The sequence below is a fragment of the Sminthopsis crassicaudata genome, chromosome 4 (assembly GCF_048593235.1).
Source record: "Sminthopsis crassicaudata isolate SCR6 chromosome 4, ASM4859323v1, whole genome shotgun sequence".
Lineage (NCBI taxonomy): Eukaryota > Metazoa > Chordata > Mammalia > Dasyuromorphia > Dasyuridae > Sminthopsis > Sminthopsis crassicaudata.
Window position 1 is genome coordinate 311111864 of NC_133620.1, and position 22730 is coordinate 311134593.

A 22730-nucleotide genomic window follows, 5' to 3' on the forward strand; every position below is an offset into this window, starting at 1 on the left:
TCTGTACTGGCTCTCTTGTCATGCTGGTGTGGGGCCCCTGAAGGTGTTTGAGGGAACTCTTACAATAATCCTCTTTACAGTGAGAAAATTCCCTGTATCAATGTAGCACATTCTTTTCAATTTAGAGAGTTGCATAGAGTTCTGAGAATTTAAGTGTCTTTCCCAGTGTCAGAAACAGAACTTCACTCTGTTTTTCCTGACTTCAAGTTATGCTATATATACATACCATACTTTATTCTTCCAACAAATAAATTCTGTGCTGCTACAAAATCCTTAGATGAGAATATGATTTTATTTAAATGTTTTGAGATCATGTAGCCCAAAACCTTTATTTTTGTAGATGAGAAAACTGAGGCCCAGAGATGAAATGGCTTTTCCAAGGTAATGATTAGTAGAGTTGGTCATAAACCCAGGTCCTCAAATTTTATCCTTCTACTACATCACAATGCCTTCTCCATTTTGCATGCAGGGCAACCTTGAAAAAATGTGCCGCACTCTAGAAGATCAAGTTAGTGAACTTAAATCAAAGGAAGAGGAACAGCAGCGTCTGATCAATGACCTAACTGCCCAGAGAGGGCGCTTACAGACTGAATCTGGTAAGTCATTTACTGGTGCCCATCTTGGACTACTAGTTCTAAATTGCTTTAAAAGTTTTTTGTGTTAAATCAATTAAGTAAGCATTTATATATAATTACTATGTGCAATATACATTGTGCAAGAAACTGGGAATAAATAGAGGAACCAAAGATCTTACAATCTAGTAAGGGAGGGAAATAAAGTCTTTGATAAGTGCATGAGCACTCCAAGCTAAGTTATATGAGAAACAAAGGCCCAAATTCCATTAATATTTTTTCATAAGAACTGTTTTTTTTAATCATGACTTTTCCCCATCCTTTACTTGGGTAACTAATTTTTTGAACCCAAGTACAAAACTTTGCATTTATACCTCTGCACTTTCATCTTTTAGATAGCCAATCATTCTAGTCTGTTGAGATATTTTGAGATTCTGAATCTGTGAGCAATAGTTTTGATAAACATTCATATCTTTATCCAAGTCACAAAGTCATAAATTAAAATAAAATGAACAAATGCAAGGACAAGTAGGGAGCCCTATATCTCCACTAGAAATTCTTCTCTAAGATATCTTTAAATAAATGACTATTCTTTCTTTAGTTATTCAGATCTGTATCTATATAATGGTATTCTTATCTTGTCCACATCATGTTCATAAACATAGCATGACAGATTTGGTTAAAAAGCAAATAGGATTAGTTTGATATGACCCATATTCTTAATGAAATCATGCTTTTTGATCACTATTTCTTTTTTTTACTGATCAGGATTTGGGTAGAAAACCAGTCAAATCCAATATCCTAGACTTGCAGACTCCATTCAAACTCTATTATTTTCCTTGGGAATTTTGAGGAAATTGGGATAACAGTGGATCCAAACCAAAAATCCTTAAGATAGGTGCTGGCAATATAAATATCAAAACTTAAGCAATCCCTATTCTCAGAGAACTTATGTTCCTAACTGTAATCTTCAGACTACTAGTGAACCCAAGTTAAGCAAAATTTGATTTAATTCTTTCTCAACCAATTATTCACATAACTTTCTATCAAAACTCAGATGTCATTAGTGGCATGTGGACTAAAAAATCTTGAAGCCCAGTAGTGGTTCATAGGTCAGAGTTGAGAAGCACTGTATTAGATTATGCTTCATTGCATAAGATCCCAAAATTCAGGGCTGACAGAGAATTTGAAAGTCATTTAGTACAAACTCCTCATTTTAAAATAAAAAATTGAGTTCTAATGACGTAAAAGGGCATAGATAGTAAGTACTAAGATTTGAACCCACATTTTACTAATTTTAAATATCCTGTTCTTCTTCCTATATTACTACTACATCTCGATAGAAACTCAATTTTAAAAAAATCTTCCTCTTTAAAATGTTATGTGAGTAGTTATGAAAAAAATAATCAAGTGCCCCAAAAAGGTTAGGTAATACTGGCACACTGGTTTGACTATAGTAGGAACTTAATAAGGTTTTTACTACTAAAATCACCTCTACCTCCATTAATTTGGTATATCTGGAAATTAAAAATGAGATTTGTGATTCATAAATCCTTGTAGACCATTTTGCTCATTCAAAAAGAGATGTATTAAAATGTTTTTATTGTTATTTGTTTTTAATTTAAAATGTAAATACTTCTAGGCTCTTTAAGTGTTCCCCTTCCCTTACTCCTCCCTTACAGGTGAATATTCACGTCAACTTGATGAAAAAGACTCTTTAGTTTCTCAATTATCAAGAGGCAAACAAGCATTTACTCAACAAATTGAGGAACTGAAGAGACAGCTTGAAGAGGAGATAAAAGTAGGCTTCAGTGATTCTATTAGCCTGAATTGGAGACATTTTCTTTATTGATGAGGAATCAGCAATTTTGGTTCAAATATCCAGTAAGCAAATACAATAATGACATCAAATTCGCTTTTTCCAAAGGCCAAGAATGCTCTGGCCCATGCCCTGCAGTCATCCCGCCATGACTGTGACTTGTTACGGGAACAATATGAAGAGGAGCAGGAAGCCAAGGCCGAGCTACAGAGGGCAATGTCCAAGGCCAATAGCGAGGTTGCCCAATGGAGGACCAAATATGAAACAGATGCCATTCAGCGCACAGAGGAACTGGAGGAGGCTAAGTATGCTTGAAAAAATTAATGGGAAGGAGAATATGTTAATAAGTAATGAAGATAATTATCTAAAAATCTAATCCAATTTAAATTGGGAGAATAGCTTTCTACAGATTGCTTTGCTTCCCCTGGACAGAATAGAATAGAAATTTTATACTTGAACAGAGTTCAAGTTGACATTCAGGACAAATCATATGGAATATATTCCCCAGTCAACTTTGTAATATGAAAATGATAAAAGTTGTAAATAATACAAATTCAGTTTAGGGTGGGAATTATGAGTATTAATGTACTGGAAAATGTAGCCTCTTAGATGTTATTAATTAGTCCCATCTATTAGTTTTCTACTTTAACTATTCTTACTAAGTATTTCTACTTTAGTGAAGGAGTAAGTTGTTAACATATAAGTAAAAGTGCTTGGTGAATTAAAACATTATTATTCTTGTATTTTTCCACTTCTATTTTTTCTTCAAATTATTTTCACAAATCTGAATTTGTAAAATTATTCTTGCTGCTTATGCATGACCACTTCCATAAACTTCAAGTTGGGTGGTCAAGTATAGTTCTTGTTTGTGCAAACTACCCTTTTCAGGAAGAAGCTGGCCCAACGTCTACAAGATGCTGAGGAACATGTAGAAGCTGTGAATGCCAAATGTGCTTCCCTTGAAAAGACCAAGCAACGGTTGCAGAATGAAGTGGAGGACCTCATGATTGATGTAGAAAGGACAAATGCAGCCTGTGCAGCTCTGGATAAAAAACAAAGGAATTTTGATAAGGTATTTCACACTAAGTTTTGTGTTTTATATAATCAATTCCCAGTTATCAACATCAAGATTATTTGTTTGAGTTCCAAAAGTGTGCTGGAAGGGCTCTTGAGCAATGATTGTTAAATTTTCAGCGGGAGCGTTTATACCTTGGAAATCTGTAAACTACAAATCAGGGCTTAACTTTTCTTTCTTTTTTATTGTCAAGTGAAAATTATGGAGAAATTATTAACAATGCTGGTTAAACTTTAAAGTATTTTGTGTGTGCTCTTTCCCTCTTCCCTCCCAAGCATTGATTCTTAAGTATTTACCATCACATACCTGTGTGTTTATATATGAGCTTTTACATGATCCTTTTTTACATGATACATGATCCTTTATTGAAACTGTTCATGTCTACAGAGCTATATGAGAATTTGGGCCACATACTGTCATAAATGCAAAATACCTGGATAATAAATCATTTTGCTTTTCCTGTATTCAGGTTATAAAATATGTGCAAAGGACAGATGAAATTGATAAGATTAGGTAAAAAGCTGTAAGAAATATATATATATATATATATATATATATATATATATATATATATATATCCTTCCAAATCCATTGGGGTTAATTATGTGAACTCAACTCTTATAACTTCCTCCATTAAATAGGCTGATGAACCTATATTCTTCTTCAGGTCTTGGCAGAATGGAAGCAAAAATATGAAGAAACTCATGCTGAGTTAGAAGCTTCCCAGAAGGAATCTCGATCTCTCAGCACAGAGCTGTTCAAGATTAAGAATGCTTATGAAGAATCTTTAGACCATCTTGAAACTCTCAAGAGAGAAAATAAGAACTTGCAGCGTGAGTTCTCTTCACTTACTCTATTAACAGTAACTTGAATGACCCTTTCATTTTTCCAACTGTCTCATTTAATGTCTACCTGCCTCTCTACCCCTAGAGGAGATTTCTGATCTGACTGAGCAGATTGCTGAGGGAGGCAAACGAATCCATGAGCTGGAGAAAATAAAGAAACAAATTGAGCAAGAAAAGTGTGAACTTCAGGCTGCTTTAGAAGAAGCTGAGGTACACATAGCATTATAGACTAATACTGAGAAAGACTTAGGCTTGACTCTGGGAAATGACCTATGGAATGGCCTAAAGAAAAATATAGAATAAACATGGAAAATAATAGTTTCTTTGGAACCCAGGTTATTAGACCACAGAGTTCTTTCAATCTGTTACTGACTTGATTGTTGGCTTTCATTAAGGCTTCTCTTGAACATGAAGAAGGGAAAATCCTACGCATCCAACTTGAGTTGAATCAAGTAAAGTCTGAAATTGATAGGAAAATTGCTGAAAAGGATGAAGAAATTGATCAGCTGAAAAGAAACCACATCCGTGTTGTGGAGTCTATGCAGAGCACACTAGATGCTGAGATCAGAAGCAGGAATGACGCTATAAGGATAAAGAAAAAGATGGAGGGAGATCTGAATGAAATGGAAATCCAGCTGAACCATGCCAACAGAATGGCTGCAGAGGCCCTAAGGAACTATAGAAATACCCAAGGAATACTTAAAGTAAATAGGATCATGCATTTAGCTATACTGAATGGTTACTTTTAGCTGAGCCCTGAGAATATGATATTTAACGGAGTTTGTTTGCTGTACCCAGGATACTCAGATCCACCTGGATGATGCTCTCCGAGGTCAAGAAGACCTGAAAGAGCAGCTGGCAATGGTTGAGCGCAGAGCCAACCTCTTGCAGGCTGAGATTGAGGAGCTTCGAGCCACTCTGGAACAAACTGAGAGGAGCAGGAAGGTAGCAGAACAAGAACTTTTGGATGCCAGTGAACGTGTGCAACTCCTACACACTCAGGTGAGCACAATTACAACAGAGTATGTATTGAGATCTATCTCAAGACAGAACTCATTGGAAAAAAGGTCTTGACATTGGGAAAGATTGTAGGCAAAAAGAAAAGTGGAGGGCAGAGTATTGAGATGGATAGATAATGTCATGGAATCAAAGAATATAACTTTAGACAGATTTCTAGAGATAGTGAAGATAGGCGGGCCTGACATACTATGTTCTATAGGATCACAAAGAGTCAAACACAACTGAAAGCTATTGGGAAAATAGAAAAAAAGGAAAAACTTAAATTAAGTCCTCCTTAAATATAATTAGAGATTTGTCAAAACTCTGTTTTAAAAAATGGGGCAAAGGATTAGGTTTTTGTTGGGTTTTTTTAGATTTTTAGATTAGTATCCAATCCTCAAATATCCAATTGACATTTCTACTGATATATCCTTCAAATACTTAAAACTCAACACATTGAAAACTAAATTCTTTCTTGTCATTTACCTCTATATATTATGATTTCCCTATTTCTGTTAATGTCTGTGTCATCTTTCCAATAACCTTAACTCAACATCTCATGTCACTTTTGATTCTTTCCTTTGCCTTATACTCTCAAAGTTTTATTCATTTTTCAAGGCTTACTCTTTCTTGTTTCCTTTAACAAAATATGATCTCTTCTTCCTCTCCATATAGTATTTTGTACATCTTTTATTATCCTTTACTATTTAGCCTTGTATAATTATACTCTGCTAGAATATAAATTCCATGGTGAGGGACCATTTATTTATTAATTTATCTTTGTCAATGATGGACAGAGGTAGCTACACCCAGAGAAGAAACACTGGGAGGGGAATGAAAATTGTTAGCACTAATATCTGTCTGCCCAGGTTGCATGTACCTTCGGATTCTAATGTTTATTGTGCAACAAGAAAATGATATTCGCACACATGTATTGTACCTAGACTATATTGTAACACATGTAAAATGTATGGGATTGCCTGTCGTCGGGGGGAGGGAATAGAGGGAGGGGGGGTAATTTGGAAAAATGAATACAAGGGATAATATTATAAAATATATATATATATAATAAAAAAAATTTTATCTTTGCAACTTATCTCTGAGATACTATTGTATCTTACATAAAGTGACCAAAATACTTATTAAATTTAATTGAATCCCTACCAGGAATGCTAGTAGGAGTATTCAGTAATTGACTATATAAGCATCTTAAGCATTTTAGAGTCTTTGAGAGGCAGCATGGTATAGTGATAGAATACTAGCCTTAGAGTAAGGAAGATCTGACTTTGAATGACATGTGACCTTGGACAAGGCATTTAATCTTTTCAATATCTCAATATTAATCTCCCAACACTCTTTTCTAGATGACTTTTTTTCCCCCCTGAGGCTAGGGTTAAGTGATTTGCCCAGGATCACACAGCTAGTTAAGTGTTAAATGTCTGAGATCAGATTTGAACTTCGGTCCTCCTGAATTCAGAGCTGGTGCTCTATCCACTGAGCCACCTAGCTTCCCCAGATGACTTTCTAATATGCATGGATGTAAGGAGTTTCCTTTTGAAGTTCTTCCTACTAATGAAATTACAGGTCTATCACTCCCCTATCCCTTTCTCAAAGATGACGATCTCTGGTTGTTATTTGAGAAAGATGAAACATGACAATTTGTGGGGGGTTTTCTCTTTTTTACCCAGAATACCAGCTTGATCAATACCAAGAAGAAGCTAGAAACAGACATTTCCCAAATCCAGGGTGAGATGGAAGACATGGTTCAGGAAGCCCGGAATGCAGAAGAAAAGGCCAAGAAGGCTATCACTGATGTGAGAAGAAAACCTATTAATTTCTCTCTTTGTTCTATTTATATGACTATTTGACATTTATAGTTTTCTTGGTTTACTTGCTAACTAGGCAGCTATGATGGCTGAGGAGCTGAAGAAGGAGCAGGATACCAGTGCCCATCTGGAAAGGATGAAGAAGAACTTAGAGCAGACAGTGAAAGATTTGCAGCATCGTTTGGATGAGGCTGAGCAGCTGGCCCTGAAAGGAGGAAAAAAGCAGATCCAGAAACTGGAAGCCAGAGTAAGTATTTCTGATGTCTGTACTTTTTTGGTTCTGTTTCAATCATAGCAAAAAAAAATTGGTGGGTTTTTTTTTTTTTGAAATAAGAAATTCCCAAAACAAAATAATGAGCAAGTGGCAATGGTTGAAGTCTGAGCTGAAATCCTCTCTCGTTTCTTAGGTGCGAGAGCTTGAAGGGGAGGTGGAAAGTGAGCAGAAACGCAATGCTGAAACTGTGAAAAGTCTACGCAAACATGAAAGGAGAGTGAAGGAGCTCACTTACCAGGTAACAGGAAGAGACTTTCTGGACTCTGGCACAGTCTAAAATGGAACTACAAATATTTCTACTTTTAAGGATAATGAAAATTTGATTTGCAAATAAACCACTTACTTACAAAATCTTTCAGACTGAAGAAGACCGTAAGAATGTTCTCAGGCTTCAGGACTTGGTGGACAAACTGCAGTCTAAAGTGAAAGCATACAAGAGACAAGCAGAGGAAGCTGTGAGTATAGATTTTTTTTGTGCCATTCTAGATTTTATTAAGGATTTTATATGAGGCCTTTTATTTAAGCCTCACAAAAACCTTTTGAAGGTGGCATATTTATTATTATTCCCCATTTTATGGATGAAAGCATTGAGCAGAGAATGTCAGTCTCTGGTCCAAAGGGCCATTCCTCAAAGATGGGTCTTATAACATTAAATTCAACACTGATTCAATGACACTACACTTATTTTTTAGATTGAGGATGTGCTCAAAGTTCCCTGTACTCCTGTGCTTTCAGGCACAGTTCAATTCCAGAGCTAAGTAGAAAAAAGGAATAAAAAAATCAAAGAGGGTCAAGGAAGGAAGGGAAAGAAATAGAAAAGGGGAAGAGGGGAGACTACTGCCAGCAAAGCAGTAACATTAAAAAGCCCATTTCAATGATTCCCCGACCATATTGAGTGATTTAATCTTTGGCTTATCACTCCTATCCTCAAACTTTCCAGTCAAAGATAATACATATTTATCTTTTTTACAGATCCCACAAATAAATTTTTCTAGGAAATTCATATAAAATTTTTTGATTTGAGGATAATTATGGATGATGGCCTAGGCATAGACCAATGTTTGGTTTTTTTGTTTTGTTTTTGTTGTTGTTTTGTTGTGTTTTTTTTTGTACTTGTAACCGAAGCTTCTATGTGACTATCTTATACATAATAAATGTTTGTTAAACTGTTGAATTCACAGATGTAGATTAGTATAAGGTGACATATACGATCAAGACTTAAATAAGATAGGAAATATCAGATCTTATAAATTAAGCATTTTTATTTTGTTTTCTTTGCCTGGTTTCCAATTTTGCAACCTTATAAAAATAAGCTTAGGGCCTTGAAATTATTTACTTGAGTGTTTTATTTACATGTTGTTAAATTTTTCATTTAATGAAAATTACTAATCAGTAGTAGTTTAAAAATCAAAATAAGATATAGACAAAGAACTGGAGATACCTAAAGGTCAACTGCTTAGTCCTTATTTTTAGATAAAGACCCAGTAGGCAACAAGGTGGTACAGTTAGGATAGATGTGAGTTAAAATCTAGTCTCAAACACTTATTATCAATGTGTCCCCGAAAAACTCATTAAACCTATCTGCCTAAATTTTTTAATCTGTAAAATGAAGATAATAATAGCACCTATCTCCAAGTGTTATTGTGAGAATAAAATGAGAGACCTTAAAATGCTACATAGCCAGTTATGTTATATTGCTGTTATACTATTGTTGATGTCATTATTTTAGATGACTTCCAAGGGGACAAAAATTAATCTCAAAGATGGACTTTGAACACTGGTCCTCTGACTCCACAATCAGTGCTCTTTCCATTGTGCCCATTACTATCAAGTGTTGAAAAATATGAAATATTTTAAAGATGAGTTCTATAGGAGTCAATAGTTCTTCTGAAATATAAGACATAAAAATAAAATAAACAGAGGTTCAGACCCTGTGTGATTTTGTATTCAAAAAAAAATCAGAGAATCAAAAGTCTAGAGCCAAAAGTTACCTTAGATAATATTTAATCCAATCTCATAATTTTATAGTTTCAAAATCAAGGTCTAGAAGAGTTCAATGATTTCCTCATGGTCATATCTCATAAATTATAGAGATGGATTTGAATTTACATCTTTAGGTTCCAATTCAGAGTCTTTCATTCTCTCACAAATTCATTTCTATTCTCAGGAGGAACAGTCTAATGTCAACCTCTCTAAATTCCGCAAGATCCAGCATGAGCTGGAGGAAGCTGAGGAACGAGCTGATATTGCTGAGTCCCAGGTCAACAAGCTCCGGGTGAAGAGTAGGGAGGTCCATACAAAGATTATAAGTGAGGAATAATCCTCATACTTCTGGGTGATCGAAGAAACACAGAATGTGAAAATCTTTATCACTCTGATTTGTACCTATTTTTCTAGAAGATAAAGACTCTAGGGAAACTGCAAAGAACTCTCTTGTCTGTCTTTTTCTTTTACCACACCTATTCATTAATTATTATGTGATTTGAGAAAGGACTATGGATGTCTTATACAAAATTCACAATATTCATAGCCTTAGTCATTTAGAAATCAATAAAGAATAATTGGACTCCTAGGCACAATCTGCAAAGGATATAAGTATAGCAGGGGGAAAAGATAAGGAGTAGTTTGTTTTTCTGGCACATTTATATTTTTTAATCTTCTTTTGTCCCTTATTCCCTATGTACCTCAGTGCCCTTATGTAGGTTTCACAGAATCTAAAACAATCCCCCATGATAATTCTCCACAAATCCTAAATCCTTCCTTTCATGTATAGCAATGTCTACCATGGTCCCTGTTGTCTAAAAGAAAAATGTGTTACATTTCACCCTTCTCCCTTGGTTCTCCAGTATCCTTAAAGGGCTTAGAGACATCTAATCTCTAAGCTATTGACTCTAGTGACTACAAACTGTGTTGTTCCATTTTTAAGGGAGAGATCTTGTATTCCAGTTCCATTTAATAATTAAAAGTCCAAAGAGGCTTTATAAAAGAATATTTACTTCAAAAATATAAAAAGAGGAAACATATAAATGTTTCCAACTATCTGCCATATGGGTTCTTAATCCTCCTGTGCCCCTACTCCTGTACACATACAAACACTACCTTAATCTCTAAAAAGGGGAGACCAATTAGATTCATGGTCAAATCCAATTCCTATAATTCCAACTTCCACTAAATCTAAAGCTCCCTTTGGACTTAAATCCTAGGTACTTTGACGTCTAAAAGTTTCTCTGCTATACTGTTGCAAATTGGGATTGAAATCTAGCCTCAAAGACCACTATTACCTTGAGACCAGATCTGGGAACTCCATTGCTTATGCCTGGAGCTTAAAAGAACAAAGGAAATAGATGAGACCAAAACCCCAAGCCTAATTCTCAAAAACATAAGAGAAGGGGGGAAAGTAGCAGTTCTATTCACTCAGCTTAGTTCATGGTATATACCCATGCTATAGATCAAAAGTGATGAACCTTTTTTTCTGCCAAAGGTCATTAGGATATTTATAACATAATTCACAGGCCATACAAAATTATTGACTTATAGAACTCAAGTCGTGGAAGGTTGCTGTACCTAGCTGTCAATTCATTATCATCTGTGATTATGTTGGCAAGGCCAGGCCAACCAAATGATTTCACAGACCTTATAAGGCCCTCAGGCAGTTTGTTTGGATGGAACCAGAAAAAGGGAGACTGTCTGAATCAAGTTAATATTCAATCCAATATTAGATTGAAAAAAAATATTTTAGGTTCTTAATATGTACTAAATCATGTCTAAATCAAATCCCTATTGTCTCCAAAAGAACACACTTTATACTAAATTCATGAAGCGAGGGTTCTATAGATACAAAAAGAATAGTTGGTATGGGTTCACCTAATTTGGGGCTACAAATTAATTTCTGACCAAATTATTATATTTTCCTTTTTGACTTTTATTATAGAATAAGAGCTATCCTTCCTACAAGAAAACTTTTGTCCCCAAGACTCAATAAAAATGAATTAAACTTTGGAAATCATATACCCAAAATTAAAAAAAAACATTTTTCAGTAAAGCATTTTATATATATATATATATATATATATATATATATATATGATATATAGTATAGGTACTGGGTACTAGGGATACAAAGACTAACACAAGCCAGAATTCATCTTAGAAAAATTGACATTCTAATTTATGATTCAGATCCCTACATGATAGCTTTCAAGTCACTGCTATAGCTCACAAAATCTGTATCTTATGGATGTCCCTTTATTTCCTAACAAACAGAAGAATGTGAAAATGACCTAAGACTTTATGATATCCATGGTACCATCTTAGACTTGCCATTTTTAACAGATTATGTGGGTGATAATAAGACAAGACAGAGCCTTCCAAAAACTGACTGGTTATATCTAGTGATTAAACTGCCAAGGCAGCTAGACTTCTTCTCTTTCTAATGGGAACTTAGCTCAAAAACTTAATCTCATTATCATCTGGGAGATTCCTTCCAGAAACAGGAGGAGGGAAAGGAAAAGAGACAAGCTATTTATCCCTCCCAGGCTGCCAATCAAAAGTGGACAGTATCTACATATTTTTATTATCCCTTTAGATTCTTAATACCTTTACATTTGTTAGACTTAAAAAAAAAACTTATGGTTTATGAAAAAAATTCTCTAAATCACTATTGATCAAAGAAATGCAAATTAAGACAACTGTGAGATACTGCTATATACCTCTCAGATTGGCTAAGATGACAGGAAAAGATAATGATAAATGTTGGAGGTGATAGGGGAAAACTGGAACACTAATACATTACTGGTGGAGTTATGAAGTGATTTAACCATTCTGTGAAGCTATTTGAAAGGGCTATCAAATTGTGCGTACCTTTTGATCCAGCAGTGTCTCTACTATATCTGTATCCTATTAAAAAAATAGAAAAAGACCCATATATGCAAAAATGTTTATAGCGGCCCTTTTTGTAGTGACAAGGACCTGGAAATTGAGTGGATGACCATCAGTGGAGAATGGCTGAATAAATTATGATGTATGAATGTTATGGAATAATATTGTTCTATAACAAATGATCAGCAAGATGATTTCAGAAAGGCCTGAAGAGATTTAAATAGACTGAAACTAAGTGAAGTGAGTAGAAGCAAGAGAACATTGTGCACAGCAACAACAAAATTATGCTATGATTAATTCTGATGGACATGGCTCTTTTCAACAATGGGGTGATTCAGGCTAATTCTTTTTTTTTTCCTGAGGCTGGGGTTAAGTGACTTGCCCAGGATTGCACAGCTAGGAAATGTTGAGTGTCTGAGATCACATTTGAACTCGGGTCCTCCTGAATTCAAGGCTGGTGCTCTATCCACTGTCCCACCTAGCTGCCCCAATTCAGGCTAATTCTAATAAATTAGTGATGGATAGAGCCATCTGCATCCAGAGAGTGGACTGTAGGCACTGAATGGGGATCACAACATAGTATCTTTACCTATTTGTTGTTGTTTGCTTGCTTTTTTGTTTTTTTTTTTCTCATTTTTTTTCTTTTTGATCTGATTTTTCTTGTGCAGCATATTAATTATGGAAATTTGTATAGAAGAGCTGAACATGTTTAATATATATTGGATTGTTTGCTGTCTAGGGGAGGAGGTAGGGGGAAGAGATAGAGAAAAAATTTGGAACAGAAGGTTTTGTAAGAGTGAATGTTGAAAACAATTTTGCATATATTTTGAAAATAAAAATATTATTTGAAAAAAACTTATGATTGTTTGAATTCACTTAGGATAATTTGTTTTATTGTTTGAGGTGTGGAAGTACTGGAGGGAAGAGGTTTTGTCCTTCTAGAAATGATAGGGATGGCCTTCGTAATGCTTAAAGTAGAGAGAGATATGCATGTATTAATATTCTCCTCAGGCCCATTTAGAAAAAATATCTTAAGCAAACATGAGAAGCTTATGAGGTTTTCTGCCATTTTGGCTTGAGGCATCATTTTTGCAGCTGTTGATTGGGCACTGAAGGTGCTTGGCTATGGTATTACTGACTCCATGTGTGCTTTCTGCTTTGCCCCTGATATTAGAAGGATTACTGCTACTAAGCTAAGAGAATATGTGTATCTCAGTTCCATAAAGACATTTGATAAAGTTTCTAATGATACACTTTTCTCCAAGACAAATAAATGTAAACTTATTTGGAATTCTGTTTCTACTAATTACTGTGCTACATTGGGCAAAATACTTTTTGCTCTGGTCCTCAGTTTTCTTATATGTAAAATGAGGGTATTGTAGATAGAGATAGACAGACAGAAATATATACATCTACATTTATATACATATATATATACAGAAATATATACATCTACATATATATATATATATATATAAAGATATATACATATATATAGCTATACTGTATATATCTGTAAAATTATGGGTTTTCATCAGATAATTTCTAAGTTCCTTTCTAATTCTAAATTCTATGAGAACATAATCATACCCTAGCAAACTAAAATTTAACTCTATTTAACCTCAATTTTTATTTTCTTTGCAATGTTTCCCATGCTTTTGAATGATGCTAGACATCCAACAGGACCCAATTCACATTTTTCTTAGTTAATCTCAATAGTATTCTTGGTGCAACATAACTATCTTTTATTCTTCTCTGCTTAACTTTCTATCATGTTCCCTGCAGCAATTACTAGAAACCTTTTCTCTCATAAAGTCTATTATTGAACACTTACTTCCACTTTCTAAGGAAATGAATTTGCCTTTTACTTTACTAAGTAATTAACAATCATTACTCATGAATTACCTCATTTTGGCTCCTGAAATCTACAAAAATGGATTTTCATAATCCTCTCCTCCTTTGTTTTAATGTCTCCAAATGATGAAATGTATGATCTGATATGACTATTCACATGTAATAATGCTTATTTATTAGATAGAATTGGGTAGATGATAGAATACATATAAGTAAATGAACTCTTTGACTTGGGAGTAGTCAAAATTACAGCTAAATCAAGGAGAAAACAATTCCACCAGAGCTGGCTCCTCTCCGGAGGTATTGGGAATCAAGATATACAATGGAGGACTGGTTTATAATACTTCATGATACTCATATGAGTGCCTGACTGGAAAACTAGAGAAATTCCATAGATCACACTTATCTAGATTTTAGCAAAACATTTGACAAAATCTCTAGTGCTTTCTGTGTGGCAAAATGAAATAATATGTGGGCTATGTGAGAATTGATTTAGGTATATTTGGAACTCATTCAATCTTAATTTGTCATGAGGTCTTGGTGGAATAGATCTACATTTAACCTGTGCCATTTTTATTAGTGATGGATAAATTCAGAGGTGTAATTCTTATCAGAGTTGCATATGACACAAAGTTGGGAGCTAAAGTTAATACATCAGGTAACCATGATGGTATGCAGATTTTTAACAGGCTAGAATTCTGGGCTAATTTGAAAAATGAAATTTAAGAGGAATGAATATAAAGTCTTAAACTACCCAAGGATGATGCTTTATCCAGATCCATACCCTAGACTAGACTTAAGTTGTGGGAATTAGGAACAATGAATAGAAGCTGAAGGGGAGCAAATTTCTATTCAACCTAAGAAGGAATTATTTAATACTGTGCCACAGGCATTGTCTTAAGCACCCAAGAAGAGCAAAAGATTACCCTACCTGAGATAATAATATGCAAACAACTATGTACATACAAGATAACTACAGAGTTGATTAAAAGTCATTTCAGAGGGATGGCCTTAACATTTTTTTAAAATTTTTTATTAATTTTATAATTATAATTTTTGACAGTACATATGCTTGGGTAATTTTTTACAGCATTATCCCTTGTACTCCCTTCTGTGCCGAATTTTCTTCTCCTTCCCTCCACCCCCTCCCCTAAATTCAGGTAGTCCCATACATGTTAAATGTGTGTATATCCTAGATACAATATATGTGAACAGAACCGAATTTCTTATTGCACAGGAAGAATTGGATTCAGAAGGTAAAAATAACCTGGGAAAAAAGACAAACAGTTTACACTTATTTCCCAGTGTTCCTTCTCTGGGTGTAGCTGATTCTGTCCATCATTTATCAATTGGAACTGAATTAGATCTTCTCTTTGTTGAAGATATCCACTTCCATCAGAATATATCCTCATACAGTATTGTTGTTGAGGTGTATAATGATAACCTGGTTCTGCTCATTTCACTCAGCATCAGTTAATGTAAGTCTCTCCAAACTTCTCTGTATTCATCCTGCTGGTTATTTCTTACAGAAAAATAATATTCCATAACATTTATATACCATAATTTACCCAACCATTCTCCAATTGATGGGCATCCATTCATTTTCCAGTTTCTAGCCACTACAAAAAGGGCTGCCACAAACATTTTGGCACATACAGGTCCCTCTCCCTTCTTTAGTATTTCTTTGGGATATAAGCCCAGTAATACCACTGCTGGATCAAAGGGTATGCACAGTTTGATAACTTTTGGGGCATAATTCCAGATTGCTCTCCAGAATGGTTGGATTCTTTCACAACTCCACCAATGTATCAGTGTCCCAGTTTTCCCACAGCCTCTCCAACATTCATCATTATTTGTTCCTGTCATCTCAGCCAATCTGACAGGTGTGTAGTGGTATCTCAGAGTTGTCTTAATTTGCATTTCTCTGATCAATAGTGATTTGGAACACTCTTTCATATGAGTGGAAATAATTTCAATTTCATCATCTGAAAATTGTCTGTTCATATCCTTTCTTTGACCATTTATCAATTTGACAATGGCTTGATTTCTTATAAATTAGAGTCAGTTCTCTATATATTTTGGAAATGAGGCCTTTATCAGAACCTTTAACTGTAAAAATATTTTCCCAATTTATTACTTCCCTTCTAATCTTGTTTGCATTAGTTTTGTTTGTACAAAAGCTTTTTTAATTTGATGTAATCAAAATTTTCTATTTTGTTATTAATAATGATCCCTAGTTCTTTTTTGGTCACAAATTCCTTCCTCCTCCACAAGTCTAAGAGGTAAACTATCCTATGTTCCTCTAATTTATGTATGATCTCATTCTTTATGCCTAAATCATGGACCCATTTTGATTTTATGGTGTTAAGTGTGAGTCCATATGTAATTTCTGCCATACTAATTTCTAGTTTTCCCAGCAGTTTTTGTCAAATAATGAATTCTTATTCCAAAAGTTGGTATCTTTGGGTTTGTCAAACACTAGATTGCTATACTTGTACACTATTTTGTCCTGTGAACCTAACCTATTCCAGTGATCAACTAGTCTATTTCTTAGCCAATACCAAATGGTTTTGGTGACTGCTGCTCTATAATATAGTTTTAGATCAGGTACAGCTAGGCCAGGGATGGCCTTAACATTAAAAAAGATCTGGGGAAGGATACTCAGGAAAAATCTCCTACAGAAGATGGAGTGTGATCTGAGTTTTGAAGAAAGCCAAAGGAACAGAGGTAAAGAAAGCATCTAAGAATGGAAGGACAGTCAATGATAAGGCAGAGTTAAGTGATTGAGTGTCTTGTGAAAGAAGGCCACTGTTGTTATATCATAGAATATTTTAAAGGAAGTAAAGACTAGAAAACTAGAAAAAAGACTAGAAAAATAAGAAAAGTCAAGGTTATAAAAGGGTTTAAATGATGAACAAAGAATTTAATATTTGATTTTTAAATTAATGAGGAGTTACTGAAGTTTGTTATTTTCAGGGAAGATGATAAAAGAGCTTTACAGGAATCTCTTTAGCAGTTGAGTAAAGAAAAGATTATATTGGGAAAATATTTGAACACAGGGACAAATTCTTGAAAAAGGATAGCATCTCAGAAAAAGAATAGTGATAATTACAATGATAATAATTACCATTTATAATATTTATTGTAATTTTTATATAATAATAATAGCTAGCTTGAAGGTTTACAAATCCCCTTACAAATACTATCTCATGTATCATTGCAATAACCATCCCCCTATTATTTTCTTAAGCTCAGACAATCAATAAAACAATAAATCGAGCCCTAAATTTATGGCTTTTGATGTTTCCAAGTTGTAAATGTAAATTTAAATGCACTGTAAATTTAACAATGGAACTTTTTCAAACCTCCAACACACCTTTGGGAAAACCTAGGGGTGATTTTGATTGACATTTCTCTTATTATTAGTGATCAGGATCATTTCATATAGTTGTTAATAGTTTGCAATTCTTTTGAGAATCATTTGTCCCCATCCTTTAACCAACTGGGAATGGCTTTCAGGTTGATATTTAAACAAATGAAGGAGAAAAAATTTACTCAATTGTACAGAACTGATATTAAAAAAAGCAAAAAAAGTTTTTTCTTCTTTGCCTCAGAATGTTACATGTTCCAATGTATTAATCATGAAGTCCCAGTAAAATATAATTCAGTTAACAGATATCTTAAGCCTGTGGATTACAGTTCAAAATACATCAATACATATGATATGTATCTTTCATTAGGTGCACTCTTTATTTTATTCAACACCACATATCTATAAAGAAGCATATAGTTCTTGCATATAACTTGTAATTCTACAAACCTTTCAGATTTAAAAAATTTCTGTTAAACCTATAAGTAAATTTTATGAAATTGTACCTGTTTCAAACTGAAGCTCAGAAAGCTGAAGCAACTTTTCCAGAATCATATGGAGAATGAACATCAAAACTGGAGCTCAAATTCAGGTCTCCTGACTGCAGAACTGAGACTTGTCATTTTCAATAAATAGTGGGTGAAAAATTAAGATGTCATTAAGATCCATTTGCTGGGCCATTTGTTGTGGATCACAGTGAAAAGTGACAAATTCTTTTCATATGCTTTTCACTATATCATGAATATCATTAAGTATTATTAGTCATATATAATGTGTTATATGTTATATACATTATATATAAATATATAGAAAAATATGTGTTAATATAGGCTATATACCATTGTTATTTTATATACCATAATATATGGTGTAATATAAAAGTTATATAAATATATATGTGTATATATATAAAATATAATGTTATATATAAGTTAGGGGCAGCTAGGTAATGTAGTGGATAGAGTGTTGACCCTGGAGCCAAGAGGACATGAATTCAAATCCAGTTTCAGACACTTAATAGCTGTATGATCATGAGCAAGTCACTTAATCCTATTTGCCTCAGTTCCTCGTCTATAAAATGACTGGAGAAGGATCACTTTAATATGTTTGCCAAGAAAACCACAAATGGGATCACAAAGAGTCAGGCATGTCTGAAAATGATTTAATACACATAATATAAGCTATATAATATTACGCATACTCTGAACTCATCACTCCTTTCTTTGGCCCTAATACCAGAACTCTCCTTTCCACAATTCTTTAATTCCTTACACTGCCCAAGTTTCTTATAAATTGAAAGAAGGAAATTTCTATCTCATGTTCATCAGTGAAGCACATTATCTAACACATTCTGGGTTCTATGAACTTAAAAGAATAATTTCTATAACTATTTCTGTAATTAGTTTCTTTGGTAATCTTATATATTTTTATTTTATGCTTTTTAAAGCATTATTCCGACATTTTCTCTTTATTTAACATAGTTGGCTTCTCTTTTTGGTTTACAAGAAAAAAAGGCCTCATCAATTTGCAGAAGGGGTCCATAATATAAAAAAAAGACAACTCCAAATCTAGGGTACAGAAAGCTGACCTTGAAGTCAGGGAAAGCTGACACATATAATACTGAGGAAGTTGCTTAACCTCTTTGTGCCTCAAGCAGATTACAGAACAGATGCTGATTTGCATTTATACAGGGGAATTTCATCATTGAAAATTCCTTTTACCAATGAAACCAGAAGTCCAATTTCCATCTTCCCCTGACCCCCAAAAGTGCATTTCTTCCTATTCCCAAGTGAATTGCTTGAGGACCTTCTACAAAAAAAAATTTGATTCCTTTAAGAGTTAATAAATAACATTACAAAACCTTCCACACAATAGGCTAGTTTTAATCTACTAGAATAAAATAAAAAGAATGCACCTAATGAAGAAGAAACTGGCTGAGAGTTGGCAGAGAGGATGAGTGATACAATAGTTGAGCTAGTTAAAAACATCTAGAAGCCTGCATCCCAATCTCCTGTTTAATACCGATACAGAGCCCAGGATCATCCCCTGTCAAATTATTTATAGGAGATTGATTCACTTACTTAATGTGACAAGAAATATTTCTAATTATATCCATTCACAGTTAGTTGTTGCATATTAAGCTAGGAGATTGCCAAAAATGTTTTGCCAAAAATGTTTTGAGCAGCGAAAGCAGAGGAGCCTGCTGTGTTGGCAGATTGGTCTCTATAAAAGTGCTGTTGGGACAGCTCAGTCCTGTCCTTCCTCAAAATCTTTCAAGGTATGTACCCATATACGTGTGCATGTTAGAAGTGTTCATATTTCTGGGAACAGGGTAAAATGAGATATAAATTTCTCATGAAGCATCCTCTTCCAAATGAGAGCTCTACTCCCTGTGGATGCTGTACTGACACATCCCTGAACTGCAACAGTTATTTCCTGGAATTTTAATGTTGCATTCCTAAAGATCTTGGTGCCTTAATAATCCCAGCTCTCAGAGCCTAACTGACAATCACAGCATCATTAAGTAGCATCCTGTGAATAAATAAGTCATGTTTTCTCTCTCCTCCTATCCATCTCTTGTAGTGATCTGCCTCCAATCTGTATCTTCTTCATCTGGTAACACAAGCGGTAAGAGACAAATTTAATCATATCATATAATAACAGTAATAATAACAATAGCAATAATAATGTCTTGTATCGGTAGAGTACTTTATTGTTCATAGTGTTTTCTCATTTTTTGTCTCATTTGGCTCTTGTAATAACTCATGAGGTAGGCAAGGCCAGCATTACCATCTTATCTTACAGATGAGAACACCAGGAACTACAGAAAAGAAGTGGTTTCTGTTCTATCCCAGTTAAGATAGGTTCTGGACAAGAAAGCAATGAGATCATTGCATATCAATGAGTTAGTGTTTTATGTACTAATATCAAAAATATAGAAACATAAGAAGCAAATTATTTCTTGAAATCATGAAAAAATTCTTCCTTATAATTTTTTTTCACAAATTCAGAGAGGATATATATAGTCTTTCATATTTTTATCTAGAACGAAGTTTTGAACTTTTTTGTGTTGTAACTTCTTTTAGCATAACTCTTTGCTAGATCTGGACTTCTCTCAGAATAATGTTGCTAAATGCATAACATAAAATATGTGGGATTACAAAGAAAACCAATTCTAATGAAATGCAGTTATAAAAATGTTCTTTTTTTTTTAAGTTCACAAATTGGGTTAAGAATTTTTGAATTCTAGATACTTATCCTAATTGTACCAAACAGATGTAACAAAGTATTCATGGCCTAAATAATCATAATAATTCATTTTTTTAAGAAGTCAAATTTACAAAGTGTTTTCCTCTAACAAAGCTTTGAGTGAAAATATCTTCATTTCAGATAGGCTATAGGATTCTTGAGGCCAGAGATTGTGTTCTGTCTTTGTGTTCTGAATTCCTGACACAGTGTCTGGAATACAGTAAGTTCTTAATAGATGTTTATCAATGAGGAAATTAACAGTCATAATCACTGAGTAGCAATCCTGATATTTCTATTGACTCTTGCTATTTATGTAAGATTAGTTGACATCTCTCTTAGTTTACAAGATATAAAATGGGGATTGTAGGTAACTGTTTTCTATTACTCAAAGCAATTGAGAAGCTGTATTAGTAAATAAATTCATAATCGTCTAGTGGTCAAAAACATTAGCAATAGACAGAATGTCCTTTTTAGCTTTTATACAAATTCAAAAGTCTCCTGAATCACCTTGCCTATTGCTTTGGAAATCTCTGTTTCACTTCTTATTTAAAGTCTCTGCCATCAATGATAATATTCCTTAAATCTTTGTGGCATATGCTTAGGTAGGTAAATAAAATACTTAATTTTGCTTTGCTTTGAAACTTTAGATCAACTATAATTTGCAGGTCAGAGGAAAGTGAAGATAATTGTATTTAGAGGATTAATAAAAATAAACAATGAACAAATAAATATGAATACAAAATAATTTCAATGTGGAAACAAGCCAGACAAAAAATAAATTAAGCAAAAAGCTCTGGGCTAGGATTTAGAAGTCTTCCATTCCAATTGTAGTTCTGTTGTAATATGTCCTTGGGCAAAGAAGTTTTCTTATTTAGGCCTCAGTTTTACTCCCTTATAAAATAAGAAAATTGGACTAGATTAGTGTTTCTCAAACTTTTGTTTCCAGTATCTTTATACTACTAAAATTATTGAAGATCTGTCCAAAGAGTTTTTGTGATTTCTATTTATAGATATTTATCATATTAGAAATAAAAAAACAATTTTTAATTTTCAGACCCTCTAAAAGAGTTTCAGAGATACCCAGAATTCTCTGGACCACACCGTAAGAACTAGTAGACAAGATTATCACAAAAGAATCTTCCTTCTCTAAAAATTTATGAACCTACCCAGGTAACCCTTTTGACACAGAGTCTATACACCAGGCAACTTTACAACTAAAATTGTTAAATGCCCAACCACATTGATAGAGGGAATTTACTCACCAGGAGTTCTCTACACTGATGAAATCACAGGTGCAGACCAAAAAAGAAAAAAAGAAACACTCTCAAAACTTCACAGGTACCATGAAACTGGGTAAAAATAATTCTGATAATGGTAATCTTTTCTTCACCCATGAACTCATGAGAATCACAATTATGCCAAATAGAAAATTAATTATACTTCTGGCACTATTGACTGAATTTTCACATTTAAAAAAAAATGAGCCATTGATTATTCAGCCTTCATTGTTTTCTTCCCTTCATCTAGATTGTCTATATTTAAGGCATTTTCTGTAAATAAGGCAATTCTTAGAAATAACTAGTAGCATTAATATGCCTTTAGTTTTATATATATATATATATATATATATATATATATATATATATATATATATATATATAATTTATGATAATGACCCAAAATGACTTGGGCTAGTAGAGAATCCACTTTGTGTTCTTTGAAAGTTCTCCTTTTAGACTCATTAACTCCTCAAAGGCAATGGATTTTAATTTTTATCCCCTCAAGGTCTATTTCATGGCTTTGCAGATATCAAGTGCTCAAAAAACTTGTGTTGATTGACTGAAATTTCAATTCCCTTGCACTTTTAACTGAGGGCTCAAAATACACAACATAGGATGGAACTTAACTTGTCATTAAAAAACTAAGCTGTTAAAACATAAGGTTCCAAAATCAGTGATCTGATCTCCTT

The 22730-nt window shown here is 33.8% G+C and overlaps 2 protein-coding genes across 2 annotated transcripts in view; both read left to right on the forward strand.

The window, feature by feature from the left end:
• Positions 1–9835, forward strand: part of LOC141566919 (myosin-1) — a 35070-nt gene extending 25235 nt beyond the window's left edge. Inside the window, exons 28-40 of the mRNA XM_074312069.1 lie at positions 470–596; positions 2255–2373; positions 2500–2696; positions 3280–3463; positions 4134–4299; positions 4397–4521; positions 4707–5015; positions 5110–5313; positions 6999–7124; positions 7213–7383; positions 7544–7648; positions 7770–7865; positions 9578–9835. Of these exons, the coding sequence (XP_074168170.1) occupies positions 470–596; positions 2255–2373; positions 2500–2696; positions 3280–3463; positions 4134–4299; positions 4397–4521; positions 4707–5015; positions 5110–5313; positions 6999–7124; positions 7213–7383; positions 7544–7648; positions 7770–7865; positions 9578–9730 (2082 nt within the window). The 3' untranslated portion in view covers positions 9731–9835. The remainder of the gene's footprint in view (positions 1–469; positions 597–2254; positions 2374–2499; positions 2697–3279; positions 3464–4133; positions 4300–4396; positions 4522–4706; positions 5016–5109; positions 5314–6998; positions 7125–7212; positions 7384–7543; positions 7649–7769; positions 7866–9577) is intronic.
• Positions 9836–19767: 9932 nt separating this feature from the next.
• The window catches only part of LOC141566920 (myosin-4), a 29643-nt gene continuing 26680 nt past the window's right edge, over positions 19768–22730 (forward strand). Inside the window, exons 1-2 of the mRNA XM_074312070.1 lie at positions 19768–19790; positions 20096–20140. The gene's annotated coding sequence lies outside the window, so the exon portion shown is untranslated. The remainder of the gene's footprint in view (positions 19791–20095; positions 20141–22730) is intronic.